Below are 22,452 nucleotides of genomic sequence, written 5' to 3'. Positions count from 1 at the left end.
CTGGTCTACAGAGTGAGTTCCAGGACAGTCAAGGCTACACAGAAAACCCCTGTCTCAACCCCCCCCCCCCGCCACACACACACACAAAATGGCTTTACTCTCCTTAGCTGGCAAGCAGCTCAGGAGGTAGGAGTGTAGTTCTAGTGGTAGTAGAAAGACTCAGACTCTGCATTCCTATGTCAGTGTCAGGGGGGTGGCTGTGGAGATGGCAGCTCTCAAAGGAAACAAGCAGGACCCACTAATAGCCAGGGAGCCATGCTCCCGTCTTCTACATCCCATCCACCTACTTTGTTCACTCATCTGGCCTGACGGCTTCTCGGAAAGGCAGAGCACCACCTGGGCTGTAACACAGGTAAGTCTTGGGCACAGATTCTACAGGGTGAGTTCCAGAACAGCCGGGGCTATACAGAGAAACCCTGTCTCCAAAAACCACACACACACATACACACATACACAAAGTTTACCAATGCACAAAAAGAATTACTGGCCAGGATGGAAGATTCTAGACTTAGAAGGCTCCATGGTGACCAACAGTAGGCTGAGCTGCCAGCTGAGCCATTCTGACTGTGTGTGTAAGAGCTTGGAACCACTGAGACCTCTGCCCTGGCCTTGAAGGAAGACAAGAGGTCTTAGGGCTGGGGCTGGAGTTTTTCTTTAGCACTTTAGCTGTAAATGGGTCCTATATGAAAAAGAGAGGACAATTTTTGTTCCTAGAAATAGTTCTGATAAAACCAGCAGTTAGATAAGTGGATACCAAACAAATACCCTTCCCTCAGCCTATTAAGTGTGGGATTGAAATAAAAGCTGCTCACTGTCTCAGTGGGTCCCCACAGAACCAGGTTCAACTGTAGCTGCTAGGATTAGTAGAAAAAAGGCTCCAGGGAAAAGTCAGGGATCCTGGGATTTTCCCAAAGGACACTTTCCCACCAGGAGGAAGCCATCTAAGTCCTTGTTACTAAAGGAGAGGTCACTCTTCCATGTGGTAACAGGACAATTTGTGGTTATAAAAGGAAAGGCTCAAGGCCAGAATGATCTGGGCAAAACATTGTCTGGTTACAGCTCAAAGCCGAGCATGCTAAGGGGAACTCCTGGGGGCTCTTGCTAAGGAGTCTGTGGCTTTCTTAGGGGAAAGAAGGGCTCCACACATCACGAGAGAGAGATAAAGTCAAACTCACGCTTAGCCTAGAAAGGCTTACGAAAAACAATTACGAAAAACAAGATCCTATGGTAGGGGTAAAAGGGAACATGGTGTGAGTACCACCACCCCACATTTCACACAGGTAAACAACCCAGAGAGAGTTGAGCTGTCCAAAGCCACCAAGGCAGAATGGGTAGTGTGGTTTAAATGCAGATTCCACAAATCCCTGAATGTCACTACTGTGAAAACACAGGGCTTCCTCGCCCTTGGCTGTCTTCCCTCCTTCACATGGAAAGGGACTGTGTAGTTAAGTTTCAGGCCCTCCACACAGGTTATCCTGCCAGATGTGGTGCTGTAGCTCCTTCCCAGAAGGTCTGACCCACCCTCCTAAAATACCAGAGGCACTGTTCCACCCACTCTCCAACCCCACCTTCTACATAAGATGAAGTTCCTCCTCCTTAGGCTGACATCAGAGCCCCTGGCAGCTCAGAGGTACCTGACCTTGTATGAGCCAAGCCAGGCCTAAGCTCTTTGCATATACACTCTTGGTGCCCCGCCAATGCTCAGGATGCTGGCTGATGGTCTTTCCCCAAGTCTATCTAGACAAATGTTCCTGTCACCTACTTCAAAAAACAGCACTCTTTTTCTCTGAGCTTCTAGTGGCCTTTAAGACACCTTAGGATCCCCCTTGGGTTGCCTACATGGCCCTCTCTTTGGGAGCTCAATGGAGGGGACCCTGGGCTAGAGCTCTAGCACTTGAGCTAGCAGATGTCACCCACATGGCCAAATCACATAACTTCCTCTCTGGAATGGAAGAGAGCAGTGAGAGAAAGGGAGACCAAACCAAGGACAAAAGTAAGGATTTAACAAGATAAACAGTGGGAGTACTGAGTCTGGCACACTCAGCAAGTTGAGGAAGCAGGGGTTCCCTTTTACATCCCACCTAAGAAGCCAGCTTTTTCCAGGCCAGATCCTCTGCAATAGCAAACAGGTAAGTGCAGGGCTATGAATATACACATGTTCATTATGTACACAGAAAGACCCACAGGTTCCTGGGTTCCATTGCCATCACGTGCTTTTCCTTTGTACCATTGGCCATTTAAACCAAGGTGTGAAAGGATACTGAAAGACAGAAATCTCTTCTTCACCAGGTAGAGGTCAAGTTAAGGCTACAGAGCATCCCTAAGCTTTTGATAACTGTACTCAGAGTCTTAAAGGCAGCTGAAGAGGACTGTGACAATGGCTTGAAGTTCTCTCTGATGAGAATCACAATTCTTGCTTATGGTGTCTTAAGGTCTTGACACTGCTAAATTGGAATCACCTCTAACACTGTTCAGTTTCCCCCAAGGCCAAAGATAAAGACTGCAGAGGACTCTCTTTAGTGTGCTCACAGCATCACACCAGCTCTATGAGCAGGTGCTCAAGTGGAGTTCTGTATCAGTGGGATGGAGCTGCATGCTCTCCAAAGCCTTTTTATACCATACGAGAATGAAGGTGGGCCCTGTGATGGTCAAGGGACCTCTGGACTTTGTCAGTAGTGACAGCTGCACTTCACTTCCAGTACTTGGCTTAAACCCCAGAACAAGTTTTATAAAGGTAAAAAGTCACCCTGTTGTTTGTCTGGGGTGTGGTATTTTTCACACCCATTTCTGCTGCCCCATGCAAACCGAGAGTTCTTTCCAAACATTCACCAGATCCAAACAGGCAATCTGGTTACTAACAACAAATGAGTCTTTACTTGGGACTTCCAGTTTTCTTTATGTCTGGTACAAGGGGTTGGGTCCTGCTGGCGAGTGTTTGTGCAGTCTGCCAAGTTCCCACAGCAGCACACTCCTACTCCATGCCTGAAATCTGTCCTAGACCGAGCTTTCTACAAGGGCATGTCTTCGGCATGTCCAATAGAAAGCAGAAAAGGAAAAGCAAAGGGCTGTTATATGTGGTTGCTAAGGGGTCCCTCTCCCTGGAAGACGGAGCTACATACATGCAGAATCAACCATCATTTTGGTAATTTTACTCACTGGACAAAATGATAAATACTAAAATCCAAAATGATACAGCCAATGCTTCTCCCATCACTACTCTAGGACCATGCTTCTGAGTCCAGAAAGGGGGGGAAAAAAAAAAAAATCAAACCATCATTCATAAGACTCCTTCCTTCCCTCAGCTTCAAATCAAGATTAGTTTTGTAGCTGGAAAACAAGCATTTCTATCTTCCTTATATGCCTTATGGGGTGCCAGGGTAGCTCTAACACAGTCTTCCCAAGTCTCTAGACATCATTTTCTTTAACAAAGAAACAAAATACAGAATTCTCTCTGACCTGTTTATGTTACGGGCTGAGTTACAGCTTTCCCTTGGTAGCTCTTACTAAACGTGAAATTCCTTTAAAGTTGGGAAATTCACTGCAGTGTTTTATAGTATTGATTTATTTTAAACTTGGTTGGCATTTTTAAGACCTGCCATGCCTCTGAGCTCTAGAAATGCTGAAAGAAATCTATTTTTTTCTACTTTTTAGTATGAAGTATTAGTTGAAATGAAAAGGGGCTGACAACTTGTCTGTTTTTCCCTACTTTGTCAAGACACGATCTTGGGTCCTCTCCTCAGGCCTTAACCAGCACTTGGGAAGGCACCTTTCCCTTCTCAACAGAGTAGTCCTGAGTAGCCTATTGAACAAAGCCTCCTCAGTACATGCCCAAGTGGTCTCCTCACACCTCAACTACCAGTCCTAACTACTGACTTCCTGCCATCCACTGAGCCATTACCTATAACTAACCTGCAAGCTCTCAGGAGACAGCAATAACATCTAAATGACCAATGTCACCAATGGACTGCACTGCCTGCTTGCCTTGGCCCCAGAATTTTTCAACACAGGGTTGCAGGCAGCCCCACCCATCAGAGCAGACATTCTTGAGGACATCGAAGCTTTAGTCAGGATTTGAGAGAATTAAGAGAGCTGTCCCTGAGAATTACAGCAAGCCTACTGTTCTATTCTGGGTCTTTGTCTACCTGAAACTTCTGGCTAATTCTTGAGAACAGGTCTCAGACAGGATGTTATGGTAGCTTCTCCTCTTCTTTGCAAGCTGGTACTGCACTGCTCCAATGAAGATACTCCTTGGTTATATCGGTGTCTGTCTTAGACTGCCTTCCCTGCCGATAGGGCAGTGTCAGAGTAATTCAAAAGGAATCTATCTGTACACAGATAATGTTACCTAAAGCAATGGCTGGGCTGGTGGTCCGCTGTGGTATACATAGCCAAGAGCAGCTGTGGCTGTGGAGGACACCCACAGGAACTGTATATGGAGGGCAATCAATGTAGTTTCTCTGGAAAAGAACCCATCACCTGCTTCAAAGCATGAACCCACACAGGTGTGGTTTTCAAGAGACTGCAGAAAGCAGAATGGAAGGATGGAACCTCCAACCACATACCTGCATCAAATTCTGACTCTCAGTGAACCACGGCTCTCTCATGTACAGAATGAGGACAAATAGCATGATTAGATAGATGACGTAGAGCAGAAAGCACATAACAACAACTGAACAAATTCATTCAGGGTCAGAAATAAAGAGACAGGGCCATTGGCCCTAACTCACAGGCCCCTCAAACAGGCTTCTCTGATAGCATGATTCTATTCCTTAGGTCACTGGGAATATCTTCATGTCCCCAAGGTCCCAAGAGACTCAAGTTGGAAGAAAACCAAACAAACCAAACATTCAGACAGCTTTGCTGGCAGCTGGATGATTATCATCAGAGGCCCTGAGATTCTCCCAAGGGATGAAATCTCTGCTGGGTGGAGTCAAGGATGCTACGGAAAGCCCTGCGAGCAGCATCTAGGCCTTGCTACCAACAGCCCCAGGGCAGGCCTGCTCCTTCCAGATGCTAGCATAACAGAGGACCCCTGGGTGGGTACACAACTGTTACACAACTAACAGCTTCGGTTCCTCGTCTGAGAGCAGGAGCCATCAAGAGGTGACAACAGAATTCCCCCAGGAAGCTGCCCTGGACCTGCTATCAGCCTTCCTCATCTGTGGAGGACAACTCCAAAACACATAGAAAGACAAAGCCCCAAGGGACGTATGTGTGCACTGGTACCCACAGTCCAAAGCGAAGTTTCTGTTTCCTGGAACAAGAGAGAGCCAAATATGGCATCTTCCCCCAAAGCTCTCTCTTGGTATATAGCTCTATGAAATACTGGGGACACACAGCCCTGACCCAATCTATATAGACAGGGACTCAAAAGAGATTAAGACAGAGAAGACAAGTCTGCCTAAAACATAAACTAAACATCTGCCAACTGTCAGGGTTTGAATAGGTTTGGCCCCCATAGACTCAAGTGTCTGAAAGCTTGGCTATAGAGAGCAGCCAAGGAGGTGTGGCCTTGTTGGAGGAAGAATGTCGCTGTGGGAGGTGGGTTTTGAAACTCTCCTCAATGCCTGGAAGACATTCTGCTCTTAGCTTCCTTTGGATGAAGAACTCTCAGTTCCTTCTCCAGCAACCTGTCTGCATGCATGCTGCCATGCTTCCTGCTATGATACAGGACTAAACCCCTGAAACTGTAAGCCAGCCCCAAATGTTTGCCTTTTTAAGAGCTGCCTTGGTCATGGTGTCTTCATAGCAATGGAAACCTTAAGGGGGATCAATGGATCCCCTATAGCCAAGTGATCATTCTACTTAAATAAAAGCCTCATTCTTACATCTTATGGGTGCAGCAGTCTACCTCAGGCCACAGAGTGTCAAGTCCCTCCTTCAAGCCCACACACCTGAAGGGGGATGTGCATTGTGGCCAATTCAATGCTACACAGACTAAAGCTAAAAACAACTTCTGGGACAGAAACCAAAGGCCTTTAGCCACCATACCTTTCCTTGAGACACGGCTTGAACCAGGACACTAAATCTCATTTAAGAAACTATCTCCCATGGGAAACCTACCAAGTTCTCTAGCCCCTGCCTAAACTCCGCTCCAAAACACTTAGTGCTAAGACAGTCAAATTCAGGCTGGTCCATGCTAAATTATACACTGAATTCAATTTTGAGGATTTCTTAAACTTACAGTCCAAACTATACACTATTAGCTCTATGATCTTCATCAACAACAACCAGGTCTAGTTCTTTGATATTAGATAACTACTAAGACTTCATATGGAGTAAAACTCTATTCTATGACCCCACCTCTCCACAGACACTTCAAGTCACATTAACATCTGATTTCCTTCAGCAGGCTTTAGCTGCCCATTCTTAATACATCACCCAAGAGCTTGACTTCAAAAGGTTCCACTGATAGAAATGTGTGTGCTGAACCTCAGGCTTGCCTATTAAAGCAGAGGCCCTCACTCTATCACAGCACCCTCCTGGTAAAGTATGGGCTATGGCACAGGATCATCAGTTTGACTGGCTTCCTGTTTGGGATAAGGATTGCGGCTAATAGGATTCATTAGATATAGCTCTCTTTAAATAGTGACAAATCGGCTGTATTAGGCAATTGTTAAATGCAGAGATGCCTTTCTAAAGCAATCAACTGGACAAGTCGGCTGTTTTTAAAGGCAAACCTCCCAACATAAGGCTGCTATGCATCAGTATGCTTCCATCTCCACAAGTACACACCTAAAACCTAGTGCTTCACTAAAACAATTTGTTTGGGGCACTTCACAACCCCTATAAAATATACATGGTTAAATCCATTTTGTGAGTAATAAAACCAAAGCCCAGAGTGGTGAAATAACCAGCCTGATTATCACATAGCCAATAAAACACAGAAATAAGACAAAACACAGAAATAAGACACAAACCCTACACTGTAGCCAATTATCTTTGCATAGGAATTCTACCTTTCTCCCTCTTCTCACCATTGCAAGAACAACTACTCTTTGGGCACATACCTAACTGTTATGTGATCGGGATTGTTCAGGTTGGACTGGGGCCAGGTATGCTTAGCACCCCCAGCAATGACACAGCTAACAGCGAGTTACCTAGAATCCAGGATATTCAAGTTCTATCCCTTAATTTGGGACGATCCTCAAATATATCCTTCTCTGTGTAGGATTCTAACTAGCACATGCTTCTCAGTTCCTTCCACAACACAGCTCCTCACAGAGCCATCTGCATTACTGACTCTACCTGCTGTGTGGGACTTAGGAAGTTTTTCATGATAACAAGACACTGTTTGCCCTTTTCACTTTCCTTCTCCCAATGGAGTCTTCCAGAAGTTACACAATGAGCTGTCTACCATATTATAATGCAGAACCCAATGAGATTATTAAGGCAAGAATTAAACAGGTTGGCAAAAACAATGCTAGCCATCCTTAATTTTTAGAAATAGTTATTTTTATAAAATATGAATGATTACTTATGACAAAAACTGGTATATTGTTATTAATTCATTCATCTGAAGAAAACATTTTAAAAAGTTGTTTCTTGGGGTTGAAAAGAGCTCAGTAGGTAAGTGGCTCGCTGCTCTTCCAGAGGACCTGAGTTTGGGTTCTAACAGCTAAATCAGGTGACTCACAGCCTGTAATTCCAGCTTCACCCTCTTCTGGCTTACAAAATGCCTTAACTAATCAAACTCCCCAAGTTTCGCCTCCCAAGCGAGGTAGGCAGAATGAGGACCCACAACCCTTTCCAACTCTAGCCTGATTCTCAAACCTAAGCAGCAGCTACATCTTGACAAAAGAACTGAAGCCTGAGGCATCAGTCACACAGCTGGGGCCCATCCCACGATTCACAGTGCTCAGCTAGGACAGAGCAAAACAGGCCAGTCAAACTGGCACAAGCCCAGCACCAACCAGTTGTTGGAACCACAGAATGAATGGACAGGAGAACTTGGGACACATACCCAAAACCCAGTCCCCTCCTCTCAAGGTCACCTATTTCTTTTATATGAAGTTATTTCTTGAGGCTGAAGAGAGCTCGGAGGTTAAGTGGCTCGATGTCCTTCTGGAAGACCTGAGTTTGGGTTCTAACACCTAAATCAGGTGGCTCACACAACCTGGAATTCCAGCTTCAGGGGACCATCACCCTCTTCTGGCTTACAAAATGCCTAACTAATCCACCTGACTTCTTGTTTTCTTAAACTGCAACTTTGTCCTGTAAGCAAGCACACGTCTCATGTGCTGAACCAAATAGGGGTCCAGATCTCAATTGAGACAATCCCATAATCCTAACCTAAATTCAGGTCCTTTTCCCAATGGCAACCTTTCTCTTCTGTAAGGAAAAATTGAATTCCAAGAGGTCTTTCAGAAATGCAAAGGCTAGGACGGAAATGGAAAGCTACAGTTAGAAATACAGTCAGGGGGCTGGAGAGATGGCTCAGCGGTTAAGAGCACTGACTGTTCTTCCGAAGGTTCTGAGTTCAGATCCCAGCAACCACATGGTGGCTTACAGCCATCCATAATGAGATCTGATGCCCTCTACTGGTGTGTCTGAAGACTGCTACAGTGTACTTACATATAATAAATAAATAATTTAAAAAAAAAAAAAAAAAAGAAAGAAATACAGTCAGGGAACTGGCCAACCACGTCTACTGAGAACAAGACAGACGGCAGCAGCTCAGCTCAACACACGTCACCTTTTGCAGAGGTTCAGAGGAAGCAAAGTCCTGTGCCAGATGGTCCATTCCTATGACAGTGACACCAGAGCCACCCCCTACCGAGACATCGGACCAAGATGTACAGCTTATTTCTACCCTGCCATCTTGATATTCCAGGAAAAGGGGACAGGTAGATTGGTTAAGATATACTTGTCCTTAATTTATGAGATATGATATAAAACACATAATATGTGTAAAAATACCTAGCATATATGGTCAATTTGTAATGTCCTGCCTTGTCCACCACAGCTCCGACTTCGGTATAGTGTAACTGCTTTGAACAGAAAAGTCAAACGTCTCTGGATGCTGTTCTTTATCCTAGCTGGTCCATGTTCTCTATATTATCTGTATTCCACACTAATACAGATTGGTCTGTTCTCTCCACGTCCTAGTTTTCTCCAGTATCAGGTCCCATGTGGACAGAACTGAAGCCATGAACAGCAAGCACAGTTGGGACAAGTGCTTTCTCTGAAAACTGTATTCCTCTCAGCACCATTTTATAGAGAATTTACCTGATAATAGGAAACAGAGTTTCTAAAGAACTTGAAAGATGCAGCCTAGTATAGTTTCCTCTTAAAAGACTTCTCTACATTTCTTACTTTGTACTCAAATAATCTGACCTATCTCTACTTGCCAAGACTTCAGAGCCAATCTGTGTCAACAAGACTTCCTTCCTGGCCCTGAATTTTCTCTACAACTCCAGAGTCCAGCCCAGGGAGTGTGTAAGTACAATAACAAAAAAGCACTCACCTAGTTTAAAACACCCAAGGCGTTCAGCCCTGGAGTTTAAGCAGCACATGTGACCTGGTCCATTCGGGTTTCAAGTTCAAAAGCATCAGGTCGGTCCTGTGGGTTAGCAGCTAACATGTCTTTCAAGAGCTGCTTGACCCCCTCAGACATGGAAGTCCTACGTTTCTGGGGGATATGCAACTCCATCTTTGGGTTTTCTAGCAGCGCCTCACCAACAGGGACGATCTCAGTCCCTTGTTTAATGTAGGTCCCCAGGAGCTCCTTCTTGGTTTCAGAGTCAATAAATGTAATTCTTTCTATCATTGCCCAGATGATAATGCCCAGAGCAAAGATGTCCGCCTTGGCTGTATAGTGTCCCTCCCAGACTTCGGGAGCCATGTAGAAGTCTGAGCCACAAGCTGAAGACAGCCAGTATTTATTCACATTCACATTTTTGTTATCTTGATTGCCCTCTTTGCCTCGAGGTGCCAGCCCTGCACAGACCTTGCTCAGTCCAAAGTCTGCCACCTTGAGGATGGGGGTGCCAGACCGCTCTGTGATCAGGATGTTGTCTGGCTTTAGGTCCCTGTGCACGATGTGGTTTTTATGCAGGAAGGCAATGGCGCTTGTAAGCTGTAGCATGAAACTTTTGTTGGTGGCTGGGTCAGGTCTCCGGGACAGGACATACTGATTGAGGTCTCCACCTTCACAGTACTCCATGACAAACCAGAGATAGCAGGGCTCCTCAGCACAGCCTAGGATCCTTTCTCCTAAACCAAAGGACAGGAAAGAGCTTGAGTGGATATTCAGATACTACCTCAAAGAAAGAAGACAGCGACAAATAACTGTGCCAAGAGGATCTACACGACTGGCACCAAGCAAAGACTATGCCCTCAGTCCATTTCTACCCATACAGACCAAGTCAATGTATGGCAGAGGCACTCGGGCTGGTGTCAAGCACCTGGGGCTTGAATTTAAGACTACATTTGCTGCCATCTAGTTGACTTTGAGGCTTTCTTGTGTATCTATACTTTTTGAACTGGTGTATGATTCTATCCATTCTCTGTAAGTCTGAGAACAAAAAGCAAACAAAAGCTTTGTAACGTGCCTGCTGGTTCTACTATTACCATTTAACTATTCGCTCTAGCTTCTATGATCCTAATCCATTCAAGGCATATGGTTCTTGTTCTTTCCTGATGCACTTAAGCATTTTTATTAACACAAACAAAATGACAATTACAATTGTATTTCAGAAGCTCACTCCCCTCCATCTATATCTTCTGCTAGTTCACCATATGCCTAGTCCAAGCTCAGTCTGTATTACACCCCCCTGCTCTATGAACCTTGGTTTCACAGGTACCTATGACAGCAATTATCTTAAATGGAATAATGATGGTAATAAGGTCAACTTCTATAGAAGATTGGCACACACATGCAAGAACTCTTAGGCTGAGATGAAAAAGATAATGGGACACAGGACAAGTGGACCAGGAGGTGTGAGGAAATGGGAGATGCAGTTGGGAAAATTTAACCTGATGGAACAGTGAAATCTGAAGTAGATGCATAAGGCAGAATTGGGTTATACAGATTCAAAACCAGGAAAGCTGGTGACTGGTACTTCCATGTCAGATCAATCCCAAAATGCCTCATAATGCAACTGATGGAACAGAGACCTTATGTGTGAGTTACTGGATGACAAATGCCCTATAAAGCTAGGTCCAAGCAGGCAAATGTCTAGTTTTGACAATAGAAAGACTGATACTGTGTGTGCAGGCACATGCCTTTACAATTGGGAGGCAGAGGCAGGTAGCTCTCTAGGAGTTTGAAGCCCGCCTGCTCTACATAGTAAGTTCTGGGACAGCCAGGGCTACATAGTTGAAACCTTATCTAAAAAGAAAACAAAGCAAAATAAAACAAAACAAAATTGGAAGGAAGAAAAAAAGGAAGACAAACTATACATTGACTGGCTATTTGCTAAGTGAATCGAGACCTAAAAATAGGACCCTTGGCTCAGAGTATGCAATGTCCTCAAAGACAAAGCTAGCACTTCCTCAGCCTCTAGAAGGAGGCTCTTTTTCCTAGTCACTTACTACAATATCATACTATAATGATACAATAAGCCAAATGAATCTGTTTCCCTACTGGCCCTTAAATCACTAATGTGCAAACAAAATCTACCAAAGCCAGAGAGGCAGGAAGAGACATGACAAGTGTTTTTAATTTTAACCACAATCTGTCAGACCTACCTTCCCTTGTAATTGTACAATTTATTTGTTTGTATTACTCACAAAGTAATACAAACAGAACCAATTCAGGGCATATGGCTTCTTTTTAAAATCAGGGTTGAACTGTTCCCTCAACCCCCACTCCCTGCCCTAGAATCTTCTTTTCGGTTGCTAGCAAGCAGGCTAAGTCTACCTAAAACAAAACTAAACTAAACTAAAAAACTGAAAAATGAAGCCACAACCTGAGGCCCCACCTAGAAACAAACAGAAAAGGGACAGCCAGAAAAGTTCCAAAACATACAGACAGGGAGGAATGCCATCAAATTCCTCTACAAAGACCACATCATACCGCAATGAAACTTTTAATCTGAGATATGAATAGGGAAATTATTATTTTATACACAAAACTGGTAACTATAGTAACTAAGCGGAATAAAAGAAAACAAGTTGGCCAAAGGAACTATAACAGATCTAGGTTGTAAGATCGCTGGAAAGAAGAGTAAAAAGCACACTGAGCTAGTCTACAGAAGGGGCGGATAGACTCTAAGGATGCTAGAGGAGCTCCAGGACGCATACCAACAGAAGCAGCAGGCTCACAGCCCACCAACATCACTGAGCAGACACGGAACACTGCAGAATGACTTCTCTAAGCAGGCAAGGGTCTGCCCACCCAGAGCACAGAAGAGACGTTAGTTAGGATTCCAGTCCTTCCTTCCAGTCGACTACCTGCCTGGGCCTCTGCCAACTCCTGCCCAAGACCAAGGGAGAAGACACCAACAGTGAAGAAACCAGGAAGAGCACAGGGAAGGAAACAGACCCCACTTCCAACCTTTGCTCTAACGGATTGTTAGCTCTTTGGCACAAACAGAAGGTAATGGGAACCTTGGAAAAATCCACAATTCTTAGGCATCAAATATGAGAACTTAATATTTTGCAGAGCATAAAGATACTTTTTGGAGAATTATCTACTGACCATTACTAACATCCTCATCACCACCCAAATCAAGGTCCTTCAAAGTAAACTGGAGTCTGGGGGTGGGGGTGAAGCCAGAAAAGGGCATCAGATCCCCTGGAGCTAGAGTTACAGGCAGCAGTAAGCCACCAAACACAGATGTTAGGAACCAAATTAAGGTCCTCTGAAAGAGTGAGAAATCCTCTTAACCTCTGCACTTTCTCTCCAATCCCTAATTTTTTTGGATCATGAGACAGTCTTAATATGTAGCCCAGGCTATCCCCAGTACTGGAATTACAGGTGTGCCACCACCCACACTCAGCTTGGAAATCACTGATTTCAACAACCATAATTGATTTCAATAACTATACAGGTTACAGAATATGTTACATGTTGAGCAAAAGATAAAATTTAGAACAAAAAAGAAAGGTATATTGTTCCATCTACACCACATTTTTGGGGTTGTGACAGCCAAAGCTAGATCAGGATAGGTTAACATGCAAGGGCATGTCTTGGACATCGGATGAGAAAGTTCCCTCTGGAGGTTGAGAGCCAAGGAAGACAGATGAGCACCTAAGAAGTCATTAGAAGGTTCTGTAACAGAGTGAAGACAATCAAGGGAGGAAGCTAGAGGGGGCAGGGTCAAGGATTTGAAGGTTTATATCAGAATTTAGTAACTAATCTCCTATGATAATTAATCAAAGAATTAAAAGCATTCTCCCTCTGTAATCCTGACAATTACACCCCAATTTCAGGTGAGAAGACTGAAGCTCAAAAACAAAACACAACGTAACTATTTGTAATCTTGAAGCTAATTGGGGGGCAAGACTCAGCTCTTCCCTCGAAGCTCTGTTGCTTCACAGCGCAGCAGCAATTTTACTCTTGGATATTCTATTTCCCTTGCTACACAAGTTTCTCATATGCAGGCTCTTGCATACAAACAATTTAAGCTTCAAGTCCAACTATAAACTGGATTATCCAACTATAGAAAATACAGATTCCCTTTTATGGTGCAGGATTTTGATTAACTTAAATGTGCTTTGTGAAAGCTACTCAACAGGATTCAACTAAATAAGGATGAGAATTTGAGTCACTCAGGAGGATTCCTGCCCTAAGGATAGGGCTGGAGGGCAAATTCAAGGTGAACTGATACTCTACTGGGGAAGTTAAGATCTCCCTGAGAGTTTATACTATAAAAAGCCTTCCCCATTGCAACCCCAATTAACCAATGTTCTCAATTAAGACAGGGTGGCTTTTATCTCCTGGGGCTAGTCCCTAAAATCCCTACACATAGAAGGAAAACACCCAGTAGCAAAGAGTGTGAATTGCCCCAAGGCATCCAAGAACAGATCAGAAAGCAGGAACAGGCCTTTGGCTATGCAGAAGGATGGCATCAAAGAAAGCAGTGCAAGGAGCACTGATAAAGCATAAGCAGACAGACAGCAGCCATCAGGCTGCAGGACTCGTGTGGGATTACATTCCATTAGTAAAGTGTAATTACATAGATTTTACAAGCAAAAACCCAAACCAAACCAAACAACAAACCACCGCTCTAACCTTGAAGCCTTGTACTTAACACACACCCGAGGCAGTTAAAAGATAGGTCAGAATCCTGGCTGGGTTACCTGTTTAGCTATATTACATTATGCAACTTCAACAGTTTTGGATGTCTAACCTGCACAAGACACTCATAGTATCCATTTCAAAAGTTGGCCATGAAGGCTGAATGAGCTATGGTATGAAGTCTTTACAATAGACAAGTATCAAGGTGTTGTTTCTGAGACAGGGTCTCAGTCTGGCTGACCCTGTACTCAAAGCAATCTTCTTGCCTCACCCTTAAAGATAGGCTTACAGGTTGGGAGCCATTGCAACTAGCTTCATCCAAATTAGGAATAAAACCTTTGGACTCTAAATCATTGTTCTATTGTTTCCCATTAATTTTGAAGGTCCCCGGTGCCACTTTATCTACTTCAAGATAGTCAAAGATCATCCAGTTCTGCCTAAATGGAGGGTCTCTAAATTCCAAGGCCCAAGCCACACTAGTAAAGAATTCAGAACTGCTTTGGGGAAGCCTGGGTAAAGGATGACTACCCTGCTCAGAGCCCCTTGGGTTTCCTTAGGCACTCTAGCCAGGAGTCTGCAGTTAAGTCCCTTCTAGATTCAGGCTCCCTTGTGTCAGCTACTTCTGCCTGCTTTCCTAGGCCACTAAGGAAACTCTCCTGTTTAATAGGATGCCACCACTTGTGACCTTGCAGCATAATCACTTAGGTGTCCCCTCTTAGGAAGGAAAGCCTGAAAAGCCTCTTATGCAGCACCCTGGCTCACAGCAGTGCGGGTATGCAGAGAGGAGTGCTGCCCCAAAGCCCAGGGCAAGCCCATCTGGAGCTATGCAAGCACCCTGAGTAAACCTCAGGCTCACCACCAAGTTAAGCCCGTTTCCCAGCTTTTCCACATTTCTAACTTTATGAGAGTTAACCCAGAATTCATGTGTTTGGGGTACATAAAGGTCGATCTTTTTGTCAGAAAGATTTAGACTAGGGCAACAAATTTCTGAGTGCTTGCTCTTTTCTAAGTGGTAATGACCTCAGACTTTGTCTTAGGTACATTCAGGACAGGGGCTTTTAGGGATGGAAAACAAGGTGGCAAAAGCAACTGTTAATACCTTAATTCCCCCTTTCCTTGAAGGACTTCAAGTTGAAGCCATCAAGCTAATTTGTAGGCTTTGTTTTAAGCCCTAGAGCTGGCTAGTGTTGTGCCAGTAATTCATTTGGGGCAAGTCCTGTCATCCTTCCAGAGCTCCTATTTCTTTCTTTGTGAAACACAGGCTAAGGGCTGGAGACAGAACCCTGTTGGGAAAGGAAAGTGTTTGCAAACACATAAAAACCAAGTATGCTAGATAGTGCATAACTTTAGCCCAGTTCTCAAGGCAGAGAATCCTTAGTTCAAAGTCATCTTGGGCTACACAACAGCCTGAGCTACATGAGACCCTATCCCCCATATTGACCCCACAAAACACTTGTTATGAGACAGGACCAGCTGGCGTGGTGACACAGGCCTTCAATCCCAGCACTTGGGAGGCAGAGGCAGGCGAATTTCTGAGTTCGAGACCAGCCTGGTCTACAGAGTGAGTTCCAGGACAGCCAGGGCTATACAGAAAAACCCTGTCATGAAAAACAAAAAACAAAAAACAAAAAGAGAGAGAGAGAGAGAGAGAGAGAGAGAGAGAGAGAGAGAGAGAGAGAGAAGAAAGAGAAAAGAGAAAGAACTGCACTGGACTTCTGAATAGGACAGAAAAGATGAATTTGATGCACAGAAGCTAATGGACTAGGATATGACCAAGAACACAGTTTTGTGTTTTTTTTTTTAAATGTATTTTGGAAAAAAAGAGAGACTGATAAATGCAAGTAATGAAGGTTAGAGGATGTAAAAGAACTTGGATAATGATGATTTAGAAATAAAAAATGCTTCAAATCAACAAATATGTATTTTGGATACTTGTTTATATATCAAGTTATTTCAGTAAATTCTTCTGCGCCGGGCGCGGTGGCGCACGCCTTTAATCCCAGCACTCGGAAGGCAGAGGCAGGCGGATTTCTGAGTTCGAGGCCAGCCTGGTCTACAGAGTGAGTTCCAGGACAGTCAGGGCTACACAGAGAAACCCTGTCTCAAAAAAACAAACAAACAAACAAAAACAAACAAAAAAACTGCTTCTGCATATTCACTAGAAGCTGAGGTGAGGAGGCGGCAACCATTCTCCGGCACTTTCCTCTCAAGATCACCTTCTTTGCTAATCATTCTCTTTTTCTCTTAAGTCTCTCTACAACCCTCTGTTAATGAGCTAACCTGTCACCCTGGACAGTGACCCTGATCACTATTTATGCCTTTAAACTTTTCAATAGCCATAAAGTATTGTTTTCTTTTTTTTTTTTTTTTCCCCTTCCAATATTACCAGAGGCATGCAGTAAATCATTCTGAATTACAAGGAAAAGGGCAAAGTATGGTTGCAAAGAACTTTTGGGGTTAAGGAAAGCTTTGGTATCGCTGGATATCAATAGCATGCTAAAAACCCAGGGCCCGGTCAAGACTTGGATACTTAAATCAAGAAAACGTACCCTGGAGAAATTTGAGACTTTGTTTTCCACTTTAATGCTAGCAAGCTATGTATTATCCACTAAGCAGACATATGACATGTAAGCTTAGCTGTCATTTTCTAGGCTCCAAATTAATACAGGGAATATTAAGTATGTGGCCCAAAGGGGAAAAAAAATTCTCTAGTTTTAGCACACAAAAGGGAGATGAAAAAACTGGGGTAGCTTTCAACCTACTATTCTGGCCACACAAGAAACGTGTTCCATAGACAAAGTTTGGGAAACTACAGTTAAGAACCCAAATCTCTAAGAAGATGAAGATGGAAGAAATTCAGAAAGTAGTCCGAACTTAATGAGGCAGTGGATTCCTTATAGATTACTGACGTTCCCAGCATGTACAATCTTATGACAGAGATCCCATCTTAGGAAAAAGGCACATCCCCTGTGGGTTTTTAACTTGCCATGCATCAGCTCAGAACAAGCAAGGACAGCTCGTAAGCCCTAAACTCCGGGGTGTTAAACACTTGCCATCCTGCCACTATTTACTGTAAAATTCTTTTTAAGACGCTGTCTGTGAAGAAAGTTTTAAAGTATTTGTATACTGGAAGAAATAACAAGGGCTGGTAGCTAAAGTTCGAGTTTCAAGCTGGCAACATCAATAAACTGAGGTTAGAAGATACTGTTTGGCAATGCAAATTCATGTAGCCCAAGGCAGTATTGAAATATGAACCAAACATTCACTAAGCATGCTTCATTCACTTGTACTCAAGTAATTGGTGTGTAAAAGGACTAAGAAAGTAGCAACTAGACTGATGGTGCTCCCTAGGAAATCTCCAAGGATCTACCCTCCTGGAAATGATGACCTTTTGAGAATGGACAAGCAGGATGGTAAAGGCCCCAGAGAATTCCATCACATCATCCAATCCACTGTTAAATAACTTTAAAACTCTGCAAGGAATTCTCCTGATACCTTACAATAAAATCTGACAGATGCTCCAAAAAGATTTTTGGAAATCTAGCCCTAAATCCCACCCAGTCTGCTAAGTTCAACCTCAGATAGGGAAGGAAGGCAGCAATAGATCTGCAAAGATCTGTGAGGGCCATGCTGGCTTACAAATACTTCAAGGACACAGGAATTTGGAGCCTGGAGTCCCACTCTTTCAAGCTGATTAACCTTAACCGAGCTGTTTGTTCCCTCTTAGTTTCTCTATTTATAGAGCAGAAGCTTAATTGACTTTTACAGATATTATCCAAATTGTAGTGCTCAGATTATATAGTTGGGATTGCGATTGTCCATTTTCCCTTATCTCCCCCCTCCCCACACCAGGAACTCAGACTTGCAGCCCACTGCCTCTTCTCTAGTTTAAGCAGGAAGGCAAGGTGTTTGGCCTCCTGGAGCCCCACGGTTCTGCAGCATCACTGCTCAGACAGCCCCAGGGGTTATGAAAACAACTGAGATTGTAACATGGCAGGAAAAGATGTAACCTGTTTTGTTATGCGACAGCTCTTGGCCCACCTGTGGGGGTTATTACTGGGTGTGTGAGTTATTAGCCTGCATGCCTCAGGGACTAAGCCAAGAACCAACTGAATGATTGCTCTCAGGTGAAGGGTTGGGGTTCTCAGAGGAAACCTCACACTTGGAGACAAGGTTTGGGAACAGAGTTGGAAGAAACTAGAAATCAAGAAAGGCGATGGCATGGGTGGGTCTGCTACTTTTTTTCCACCACTCTGTTCTGAAGAGAAAGAGGCATGAGGGGGTTTTCTGCAGTTCTACAACTACTTTGAATCCCACCAGGACTACTTTTCGTCTTTAAAATGCTAGGCTTGTAATTATGGCTCATACCTACTGAGTGAGTACTTTAAAAGATCAAGGTTAGCACTTAGTGAGCTCGTTATGGAATACTGGCTAAAGGCTGGGGAACAGACTGATTTCCTAGCATTCAAAGAAGGTCCCAAAGCCGGGTCAAGGACCTTAGCGAGCCAGAGACAGTTATTAGAACTGAGCGGTTCTGAGAACAAGGGGGTCCAGGAGAGAGGGCAGGTCTGCCTGCTGTAGCTACCTTTGAGCGAGGTCTCCACCAGGCGCAGGTAAAGCTGTGAGTTCTTGTTGCCGTGACTCATGCGCTGGGCTAACCCATTGCGCTGTAGGACGCACTCCTCAAACTGCACGATATTCTGGTGACGCCGCTTGAGGCTGGTGAGGGCCCAGAATTCTGCCAGGGCCAACTCCACGTTCTCGGGAGCGTCGCAGCGGATCTTCTTGACTGCCACCCTGGCCCCACTGCGCCCAGCCACAGCCTCATAAACCACGCCGTAGCTGCCGCGCCCGATCTCCGCCAAGAGGCTGTAGCGCGGCCGTGCAGGAACATCCCCGCCGCCGCCCTCCGGCCGCCGCCGGGCCAGGAAGGCCTCGCCCGGGACCTCGGCCCCAGCCAGATCCATGGCCTGGGCCGCCGGCCTCAGCTTCTCGCACAGTACCCGCTGGACTGGGCTTCGCCTTTTCCGCTCCGGGCTTTTTGTCCCTCTGCGGGCTCCGTTCTCTTTCCCCGTTTCCATGGCTGCGGGGGGCGGGGGGAGCAGCAACGGCGCCGCCCGGGCCCCCCTTGCCTCATCCCTCCGTCTAGCCCCGAGATGCGGAGGAGCGGGACCTTGGATGGTGATCTAAGGGCGAGAGGAGAAGTTAAAACCACGGGGCCGAGAAGGGGTAGATGAGGAACTTAGAGCGTCCGGCGTCCCACCTCCGCCGCCGGTCGCGGCCCCTTTAAGAAGGAGCCACCGTCTCGAATTGAACGGGGGAAGGGAAAAGGAAAGCGGGAAAGACGGAACCACCGGGAAGTACCGAGGGAGGACCGGAAACCGAGGCGCAAACCGTTCCCTCTCGCCACTGACTTATCCGTCAAGAGCAGGAAAAAAATAAAGCCGTAGGGAGCGTCGCCGTCTAAGACGGCCGTCACGGGAGCGACGCGGCCGGCTTAAACTTTCCTGCGGCTTAGCCCCCTCCCAACGGCCCCTCCCCGCGTCCTCCCCGGGCTTCTCCCGAGGTAAACAGTCCCGTGAATTAAAGCCAGCCGAGCCCGGCGGGACGACCCGGACCCCCGGGGACAGCGGGCGAAGGGAAACCGGCTAAAAGATCGGCTTCCGAGGACGACAGGCGGAGGCCCCGGGGACGCTCCGGGACTGCGGTGGGGTGGGCTGCCGGGGCTCCCGCTTCGGCACCCCCGCCCTCCCTCCACTCGCTCTTTTACCTGGCCGGCGCTGTTCCTCTTCCGGGCGAACCGGTTCCCCCTTGGAGCCCGCGCCGGCGGATGGTCCGTTCCGAGCCGGGCTTGTCTGCAGAGCCGGGTAGGGCGCGAGGCGGGGAGCCCGGCCGAACGTGTAGCGGGTCGCGGCGCTGCTCTGGCGATGACAGCAACGCTCCCGGGGGAGGCCTCGGCTTCCAGGTTCCCGTGGCCGCCGTCCCCGAGTTCACGCCAGCTGAGCACTTTACGTAACCTCTTTATGTAAGCTGCACCTCCCGCCGCCGCTCTGGTCAGCGGAGATTCCTGGTGGCCCATCCCCCAGGAGGCCAGCAGAGAGCCGCGCCGCCTCTCTGCAGCCGAGGTGGACCCAGCCGCCGCGACAGCCCGGAACCAATCACTGGCGAGAACACCCAGCCAACAAAAAGAGCGCGCCAAAATCCCGCGATTTGTACCGAGGGCCTTCGCGAGGCGTCTGCACTCCGCAAACGCCTTTCCGGACTTGACCTGCATCCTACCTCCACGCCCGCACTCGGCACTTGCTGCTGATTGGGTGAATGGCTTAGGTGTAATCGATTCACAGCTGAGACCAGGGTTAGAACGCTAATCTCCACGCCCACTAATGACCCCAATGATCTCAGCCGCACTTAATCCCCAGTAGCCTTCTCTGCCATACCCGGGTGGTCCTCACTTCCCAGGTTGCAAAGGACCAAGTGAAATATGATGGCTGGCTAATTGAGTGCCTGATATAAGCTGCTTTGGGCTTGGATTTTGATACCCTTCACCCTGGCCGCCCATTGTAGTGGGAGGGAGCACAATGGCTGTGTAGTTAAGAATGATCTTGAACTTTTCCTCTTGCCTTCATCTCCTGAGTAATGGGATTAAAGGCGGGCACCACCACACCCGATTTATACACCCTATTTGTACTGGGCTAGGAAATCAAAGGGTTTTGTGCATGCTAGACAGGCACTTTACAAAGCTACATACATCCCCAGCCCCTGGGCGTGGATTTTTAAGTATTTTGTACCCTGCTTTGTACTCCAGTGCCTAGAAGGTGCCCAGGATTTTGTTAGCTGATATTGAAGGACAATAACTAGAGTTTCTGCTACACACTATTTTAAGTCTGGAGAAAGAGGAGTGGACACGACAGTCTTTGCCTTATTTGCGATTCTTTGTGAAGTACTTAGAACAGTGTTAAAAACACACAAGACAGATTAAATGTAATGTAAAACCATAAACAAGAGTTTCTGGAATTTCTATAGCTTTTCTGTATGTAAATTGTCATAAATACACACAAAGTGTAAGACTAGTAGAGAAGTCTCATTTTTTTTTGCCAGAATTACATTGTTTTGCTATATTTTCATGTTCTGTGCACAAATATGTATATATTCTTTTATAAATAAATCCTTTTAGATTTATGTTTTATATATATATGTGTGTGTGTGTGTGTGTGTGTGTATATATGAATATATATTAGTGTGTGTATTTTTTTCCTGAGGACAAAGATACTCCCTAGCACACTCAATACAGTGCAGAACATGAACAATGCTATGCTTTTGTTTACTATGCCATCGCAAGGGTTACCAACTGTCTTTTCCTTTCTTTTCTAGTCTGATATACCAGTCCTCAGTACCCAGCCTTACTGGATAAGAATTGTAACAGCTTTGTTTTTAACTTAAACTCCTTTACTTCTTTTCCTTGTTGTTGTTGTTGCTGGGTTGTTTTGTTTTTTATTGGTGGTGGTTTTTTTTTTTATTGTTGTTTTGTTGGTGGTTGTTTGTTTGGTTTGGTTTAGGTGTTTTGTTTTTGTTTTGTTTTGTTTTGTTTTGAGACAGGGTTTTTCTACGTAGCATTGGATGGCCTTAAACACAGGGATCTGCCTGTCTCTGTCACCCAAGTGCTGGGTTCAAAAGGTGTGCACCACCATACCCAACCTCACAATTTAAACAACTTAAACTTCTTTAAAGGAGTCATTTCCAAATATTGTTACTAACCTATCTATTGAGGGGTTATAGATTTAACACATGATTCTGAGGTAGGACACAATTCAGTTGGCAGCAATCTCCTTAGAAAATGACATCGATCTGAGTAATGAATGACAAGAAGCTGGTCGTGCCACACAACTAGAGGTGGGGCACTGCAGGGACCAGAGACAGCAAGCAAAGAATGGCCTGGGAGGCCAAGACTGCTGCTACACTTTAGTCAACTAAAGAGACTATTAGAATGTAAAACAGCCTGGGTGGTGGCTCAGCGTGAATCTGTTGACGTGATTTCAATCCCCTGAGCTGACAAAAAGGTGGAAAGAGAACCAACTCCACAAAGTTGTCCTCTACCCTGGTACCCACAATCATACAGTGTTGGTGATGAACCCCAGAGGCTCACAGGTATGGGTCCCCTGCAGCTGTGAATTACCTAATAAATCCCGAGTTCACATTTTCTTTTCTTTTTTTTTTTTTTTTTTTGGGGGGGGGGCACTAGCTGATGTGACAAGTTATTCAAATTAGGA

General features: G+C 45.5%; 1 protein-coding gene across 2 annotated transcripts in view; it reads right to left on the bottom strand.

Annotated features, from left to right (window-relative positions):
- The window catches only part of Stk35 (serine/threonine kinase 35), a 30,109-nt gene extending 9,817 nt beyond the window's left edge, over window positions 1-20,292 (bottom strand). Inside the window, exons 1-3 of one of the 2 annotated variants that reach the window (XM_021193791.2) lie at window positions 19,956-20,292; window positions 18,771-19,371; window positions 9,467-10,215 (exon numbers count right to left, since the gene is read on the bottom strand). In XM_021193791.2, coding sequence (XP_021049450.2) covers window positions 9,503-10,215; window positions 18,771-19,371; window positions 19,956-20,264 — 1,623 coding nt within the window. In that variant the 5' untranslated portion in view covers window positions 20,265-20,292 and the 3' untranslated portion in view covers window positions 9,467-9,502. The remainder of the gene's footprint in view (window positions 1-9,466; window positions 10,216-18,770; window positions 19,372-19,955) is intronic. The other variant, XM_021193792.2, reaches the window with a different exon arrangement.
- Between the last annotated feature and the right edge of the window lie 2,160 nt (window positions 20,293-22,452).

The sequence above is a fragment of the Mus pahari genome, chromosome 3 (assembly GCF_900095145.1).
Source record: "Mus pahari chromosome 3, PAHARI_EIJ_v1.1, whole genome shotgun sequence".
Classification (NCBI taxonomy): Eukaryota; Metazoa; Chordata; class Mammalia; order Rodentia; family Muridae; genus Mus; species Mus pahari.
The sequence above is the reverse complement of the archived record's forward strand: the minus strand, read 5'-3'. Positions and strand labels throughout refer to the sequence as shown.